Source organism: Gastrolobium bilobum, unplaced genomic scaffold (assembly GCF_033153095.1).
Source record: "Gastrolobium bilobum isolate Gb01-03AN ecotype WA unplaced genomic scaffold, APGP_CSIRO_Gbil_v1 utg12574, whole genome shotgun sequence".
NCBI lineage: Eukaryota > Viridiplantae > Streptophyta > Magnoliopsida > Fabales > Fabaceae > Gastrolobium > Gastrolobium bilobum.
This window is the reverse complement of record NW_026898098.1, coordinates 156867-164716: the sequence shown is the minus strand read 5'-3', so window position 1 is coordinate 164716 and position 7850 is coordinate 156867. Positions and strand designations below refer to the sequence as shown.

Here is a 7850-nt window from a genome sequence, read left to right as displayed (position 1 = left end):
TCAACTGTTGATTTCAAATTGTTCCAATTGTAACCAAGTAGGTGTAAAAGTGGTAAGTTAAAATGATAGTAAGTATAATCACCCTTATTATTATATAAAAGGGACTTTTTTTATTAATAAACTTGTTTTAAAATAAATGCTTAATACTATATTTATTTTTCGTTAAAATTGAAATTTAAAACATTAACTTATTAAAATTAAAGAATAAATAAATAGAAAATTTTATACTTACCACTGGTTATCGATGAATTAATGGGATCAATAATCGAACAAATAAATAATAAATGTCGTTGACCTCAAATTGATCACACAATAACTAAACAGGTGGTAAGAATGGCAAGCCAAAAATGGTGAGAAATATAGATAAACATATATTCATTTATTTATTCGTTTATTCGTTTATTTATTTTAAAATAAATTTACTTAAATAACCTTATTGAAATAAAGTCTCTTCAAGTGTAATTAATGTCTTAGACAAGTCATATATACATTTTTTTTGGCCAAATTTATTTTCACTTGATAAATCTTCATTTTTTACGAATGTTTCTCTAAAGTCTATTCTCAATTTTATAAAAATTGATCGAATTTAAGGAAGATTTATAATCCTAAGCAAATTTATATATAATTTTTCAATGGATTATTTTCTCTACACCTGTCATCTGCTCACAAATTAACACCCTAATGCAAATACTGTTAGTGCTGATTGAATTAAGGATAAAATATTCTACTTACATTTTTTTAAATTTATCTTACCTACTTACTCATTTTTGTATGTTAAATCAAAATTTCAACTAACTTTTATTATTTCTCTCTTCTCTAAAAATTATAATCCAATAATGTTAAAGATGAGTAAATAAAGTAAAAAAAAAAATTAAACATAATAACCTATCCCTCGAATCAATAACATTTTCTATGAACCAGAACCATGTTCGTTAAGTGCTGTTGAAGACCCCAAAATAAACGTGCCGTCCACGTCATGAAGTTGGAAGTATTAATCAATAGTGAAGTCATACACAGAAATTAGAATTAATATACTCCTAAAATAAATCAAATATTATAATGTCGCAGCTAAATGATACAAATCATCAGTAATACCAGAGAGGCTAAAGCCAAGCCTCCTTACAGTTACAACCAAGCAATACAAGCCCAATTGTCTACAAGTTAAGACAGTTACATTTATCAAAGAACAAATTAACACTTCTTTTATCCACAACTCAAACGAGAATCAAAGGACCGTGTGGATGTCTGACGCCGCGGAATACCAATTTCGCAGGCGTTGACTCTGGCGGCAAAACGAAGGGAGCAAAGTGACTCTCCAGTTGATACTGGATCAGGGGAGATATTCACAAACATTAAAGTTTTCGAATCCCCTCCAAGACATGGCTGTAATGCATAGAACAGAATCAAATTATGAATTGGGTATGTACCTACGTATATGTCAAGCAAAATGTATACCGAGATGCTTATGTGATAAAAGAATATAATCTTATAAAAGCCATTGGAAAAAAAAAAAAACGAAGTTTAGCAGAACATTATCATCCTTAAAACAATCTTCGTCACTCCCTGAAATTGGAACAACAGTATCCAGTATAGAGAGTACCTCCAAATTAGTTTTATACTGAAGTTCTGGCGGACAAAACGATTCCTAAATGAAATTTTTGACCATCTTAATATGGGAGATGATAATATAATCCACAGATTTTCTGTAGCATGTTGTTTTACGTTCAACATGTCAAAATACTTGAGCCAACTTTTTTAAACAGTCCTCCATCTCTTTAATGCCTTCAAATTGATAGAAATCAAGTCACTAGAACCATGCAGATCATCATATTAAGAAATCCCTTTACTATATTGGACTCATTGTAAAGACAGTCATTTGAGTGACATCCATGTGTGATGTGTCAGTAGTATCAAACTACTCTCGGAGTGGATTTTTTTCATTCTTTTAATTTAAATTACAAGATTAACCTAATGAATTCATCCAACACAGTCAGCAAATTGCAGCCTTAGGTTCAATAGACACGTCATCCATCTTCCTTATGAACAATTAATGAAAATAAAAGAAAAGAAAATAATACTGAGGAATACAAAATTTCATAGAAACATACTTGGAGAAGGTATGTCAGTTTTGAATTCCTAAAGGGGACATGCTCCTCTTTCTTTGCCAAAGCAAATATAACATCACTCAATGACGAGAGACTTTTGTTGATAGCCTGACATACATATATATAGCAAATTTATTACTTGTTTATTAATGAAGATAAAGTAATTGACATAGAGCTCAAGTTCATAGCAACGAAAACAGACACCTGAGTTTCCTTTAACCGGTCCCCAGTCGCCCCACTTCTCGACAGTCTTTCACTTCCAGCCAAATCAATCAGGTTTAACACACCTTGCACTTGTTGTTCAGTGTTCTTCAACGAGAGAAAAGGTACATGAGGAAACAGGATCAAAATAAATGCACAAAAAATATACCAATGTGTCAGAAAGTCAGTACCTCATTAATCCCGCATATACGCAACGTAAAGACAAAGTGACTTCGTGATGATTGTTCATTCATATGTGTTTTTCCTACAGACCTGGAAAAACACAAGGGGTATTTTATATATTAAGAGTTAAATCTTCTGAGTAAAACATACTAAAATTTATTCTAAAAATAATTTAAAGTATCAAGAAACTTGACAGCTTCAATAATGGATTAGTTGAAAATGAAAAATATTGGTCATCCAAAATTCATATGGAAGGCACATGAGTTCTTGCACTCTTGCACCCATATGTCCCAAAAGTTCATTCAAGCATAACTTCATAACGCAACAAAAAAAAAAAAACATTTGCAGGTTTCACGCATAACTTCACCTGCTTTGTGCAGCCTGTTGCAGAAGGGAGGAAATCTCATTTACACTACATACATCTACAATAGTGAGGTCTGAAACATAAGTGTTTCCATTGACATCATGTTTAATGGCGTACTGCTTTCCCGGAACACCGTTTTCTGTTCGTGTTAGGTCAATACCACTTGACCGATTTGATGATAACAAATCCCTGATTGTCTCATTATATATTTCCAGTATTGAAGCCTGCAAATATTTTACAAAATTTGTCAAAGTTTCCACGTATATTTAATCTCATGAAAATAAGGATAAGTATATTAACCTGCATTTTGTACTTCCAACCCTGATCTTTCAGGGACTGACTAATCTGGAATATCAGTTCTAGAGATCGTGGTATCAACCCCTTTAACTCTGGGGCATCAGGCCTACCCATCATTGTATAGGTTTTGCCTGAACCAGTCTGTCCATAAGCAAAAATACAGACCTAGCATAACAAACGATATGCCCTTTGTCAGCCAAGGCATAGTTTATCTTGTAATAGCCAAAACAACACAAATAAAAAAGAGAAAGTACAAAAGAAAAGGCCCCAGAAAGAATTGTCCATAATGGCATAATGCCTTCCATTTCTGTGGTGCATTTCATGAAGAAAAAAAGACTTTTTCAAGAGACAAACCCTAAGCTACAGAAACACAAAAACACCAAACACAAGGTACTACTCAGATGTAGCCAGACAACAGTCCATGTGACCAAAACACCGTGCGACAGTTCATATTAAATAACAAATATACAAGTTAATTTTCAAGTACAAATAGCTTTGAGCGTAGTTTGAAATATACTGCCAGAGCTGCCAGAATCAACAAACTACAAAAACTGAGATGTAGACCAGCAGACCACAGAGGAAAGGTAACAGCAACCAAAGCAATCGAAAATCAATTACGACAACGAAGTCCAAAAACAATAATCAAACACAATTTACTTCAAATAACAACAACCATTAAAAAAACCCTAAGAATAAACCGAAATAGAAGTAAAAGTGCAACCACGAAATTTTGCATTTCAAAAAATCCCCAAAGCCAATAGCAAGCATTCTTCCATCTTGCGATATTATAAAGTTGTCATTCTTTCTTTTATACCTATTTTATATGTACTAGGTTCTGCCTACACATAATGAACTAAAAGGAGGCAAAGCAGATATCACCTTGTACCCATCAAGCGCACTTTGTACAAGCTGTGAAATCTCTATGAAAACATCTTGCTGAGAAGCCTCATGATTAAATACCTTATCAAATGTAAAAGGGTACTTCTGACCTGTTTCGTGTTAAAGAATGAAATTATTATAATTGAATAAGCACATAAAATACAGCAAACTTATTAGGAAGAGTAACACTAGAGAAGGGGGAAATAAGCTTGTGCATATACCGCTCTGTGCCAATTCGATGCCCCGGCCAAGAGCTTCTGTTGACGTGGGATAAGAAACAACCATATCTGCTCCAGGACCATCATCCGGTAGCAAAGGTCGGACACGGCAGAACACACGAATATTTCCTTTCAGTTCCTACAAACAGATATGATTATATACTACGGATCTATTATGCCAAAAAAAACTGATAAGGGGGGAATTTTTTAGGTAGTAATAATTTTTCAGCAAAAACGGATTTACCAGTATAGTGTTGTGCAATTTTTTCCTTAACTTTTCTCCTTCAATTACTTGGAATTCTTTCTCTGCCAGTCGTTCCTGTAGTTCATGTATAGTCCTGTTTTGATCTTCAAACATTGTTCTTGTCTCTGAAGCAGATAAATCGGCCACCTAACAAAAAGAAAATAAAAGAAAGTTTCAGTTGTAATTATCAATATGCACTAACTATTAATTACTACAAGCAAAAATCAAATAACGCCATTTAAATATTTAATCATTTATTCGCAGTTTTAAATTATAATGAAGTTAAGTAAATCCTCCAGAGAAATTAACTAAACACACACAACTGACTTACCTTTAACTTCTCCTTTTCAGCAATCAACTGCTGCTGAAGCATATTTAATTGCTTCCTTTGAGAACAACATGTCTCCTATAAAGAAAGGCACTATCTATATAAATCTAATGAACAGAGGAGTGCTTATTAAATAACTAATAGGATCAAAATAACCAAAAGGTGGATCCAACCAATACAACTAACCTCAAGGGCATTTGTTTTAATCATCAAGGTATCCAATTTAGCACATGATTCCCCTGTATATTCTTCGTATCTTGCTACTTCAGCAGTTAAAGCCTGTACTCGTCCCAGTTGGCAATCACGATCATCTCTGATTTGTTTTAATTCATTCCGTAGACATTTGATGTCATTTGCTAAAATTTCTTTCTGCTGTATGGCCTCATCCTGTGAAGCCTGATAAAGAAAGATATAAGCAAGGGAACCAAAAAACACAAAAAGGAGACTATTAAGATACTTCAGTGACAATATAGTAATATTAGTAAAATGTATAAGGTTGCAAGTTCAAATTATTTGTGTTTCACTGCTCTTCTCAAAAAGGTTACTTATGGCATGTTAAAAATTATTATACAAGTTGAAATCTAGTGCTTGCATGGAGAAGGATGTCATTGCAATCAATAGAAGAACTACAAGGCAAGCTCATCGTGCCAAGCTTAATCAATCTACTCAGTTATCATTCCATACCCCGAGGTGGCACTTAATGGAGAAAAAAATTCCAACTTGTTCACAGCCATTTCAGTTAATTGGAAACACTTTATGCAATATCAATTGGAAAATTTAAGAATTAAAACTCCCTATGGACAAAACATTATCAAAGACAAAACTCAACAGCATTAAATATTTAAAATCAAACATCACACTAAACAAACAACTTACTTTAAGGGATGCCAACTTCTCCTGCAATGCCTTATTGTGGGCTCTTACATTGCTAAGGTTCTCCAGAATGGTTGGTTTCTCTGTTTCCAGTCGTTTGCGTGCCTCATTAGTTGAATTAAGATCTGATCGAAGGTTTTCATTGTACTGCAGCAGACGCTCAATATACTCTTGTGAGGAAATGGCCTGCAAAACTCAAAAGTTTTCAGAGGTGAAAAATGTGAGGCAACCTGCAAGAATAGAATAACCAATAAACAGGAACAATAATCATTCAACATAGTATAGAATTTGAGAGAGGTCATAGTTACCACCTTTTTTTCTTACCACCAACCTTATTATCGTTAGATTAAAATCAATTCAACGGTTAGAAAATGGCATCAAGTGAGACCGTCAATTTGATTTTGATCCAACAATATCAAGATTATCAGTGAAAGGTGGTAAGTAAAACCTATCCCATAGAATTATCCAAGAGGGAAATAATCTATAAAGCACCGACACTTCAAAAACCTCGACGTGTCATGTCCGACACTTCCCGACACTCTCCGATACTCTGACACTCCCCGATACTCTAACGCACTTTGTAAAAACTCAAAAAAAAGTTCAAAGGTTGCGTTGCGTTGTATTTTTAGTTGTAACTAGTAGATTTGTTGGATTACTATTACCATTTTATTGAATTTAATATAATATTTGTGATATCTTATATTTCTTTGCAAAATTAATCAGTATTATAAATTTAGATTTATTTTTTTGTTAAATTATTAAATATAATATATGCAACATAAATTAAAAATATTATTTAATATCAAAATGTGTTCTAACATGTCGAAATCTAACATTTTTTAAAATTAACGTGTCGGAGTGTCGTGTCGTGTCTTGTGTCAGTATCGATGCTACATAGGAAATAATTATTGTGTAACTTGGTCATGGACTTCAAAATTTAACCAAGTGTGTAAATTATCCAGATCATAACATAGCATTACCTTCCGCTCAGCATCTGATTTCTCAATCCGAACTTTCTCAAGCTCAGTTGAAAGAGAAGCTTGTATCCTCTCAGCAGATTCTAGGTCAGTCTGAAGCTTTTCTTTTTCTTGGATATAGCCTTCTTCCTTTCTTTGAAAGGATCGAACACAATCCTTAAACCGCTTAATGAGGACTGTCATCTGTTCCATTTTTTTCTGCAAAAAAAAAATAAAAAAAAATAAATAAGCTTCACGATAAACAAAATCACTGATTAAATCAAGGAATTAGCCACGCGAGATGAAGAGAAACCTTAGTATCAAAGGGATTCCCCTTTTTCATCTTCTCATTCAGCAACGCCTCTACTTCCTCTTTCGTGAAATCAATAGTGCCACATTCGGGGACTTCTGCACCTCCAACATCATTAGCATCTGTTTTGTTGTTGAGTGTAGCAAAGGGAGCTCTGGCTCGACCCTGTCGCTCCATTTTTTCTGCTCCAATCCTTCGACGCTTATCTGAGGGAACTTCTTCACCACCTCCCTTTTTCTGCGTCCAAATAGAAAAACACCTTTAATACCCCTTTTCAGCATATCGTGTTCTACTCATATCAAATTAGAGACTATTTTTTTTTTTTCCCTTGTACCAAACATACTTGAATAAAAATCTAAGAAACACATAAACACGAGAGAGAAAGGGCTTACATTTGAGGGGCTGCGAGGAGGCCTGTTCTGGTTTCGGGAAGCCATGTCAGGCTTCGCAGAAGTTCGCAGAAGGAATCTCTTTGAACTGGATCTGATCGGGAACAATGTTAGGGTTTGCAGAACGTGAAATGGAGTTGTGGGTTGGGGAGAGTGTCGTGAAATTTGAATTTCGATCTGGCGGTTCAATCAAAATGCGCTCCCTCTCTGTAGCTTTCTCTTATTACGGATTGAACCGGATTAAAAACCGGTTCGGAAGTAGGACCTTTGTCTTCCGAATTGAAATTTTTTGAATATAACGGTTTTGTTTGACATTGAGACCCCACAAAAGTTTAATAATTTGCTTCTACTGTATACTAAAAAAAAAAAAAAATTCTTATAGTGGGTTATTAATTAATTCTAAAATTTTAGATTCCATTTGAATGGAAAAATTGAATTTAATCAGGTGGGAATTTTATATTTCTTTATTTCTTCATAAACATCAAATGAATGGGACTCTTATT

At 33.8% G+C, this 7850-nt stretch overlaps 1 protein-coding gene across 1 annotated transcript; it reads right to left on the bottom strand.

Moving 5' to 3' along the window:
- Positions 1–1150: 1150 nt before the first annotated feature.
- Positions 1151–7401, bottom strand: LOC133312850 (kinesin-like protein KIN-14C). Its single transcript, XM_061514127.1, has 15 exons — positions 7351–7401; positions 6962–7195; positions 6610–6867; positions 5696–5878; positions 5006–5215; positions 4823–4897; positions 4492–4638; positions 4251–4386; positions 4030–4139; positions 3154–3315; positions 2857–3077; positions 2498–2579; positions 2310–2414; positions 2109–2213; positions 1151–1383 (listed from the first exon to the last, which is right to left on the bottom strand). Exons 1-15 carry the CDS (start codon positions 7393–7395, stop codon positions 1204–1206), a joined length of 2253 nt encoding a protein of 750 aa, XP_061370111.1. The 5' UTR covers positions 7396–7401; the 3' UTR covers positions 1151–1203.
- Positions 7402–7850: the final 449 nt, after the last annotated feature.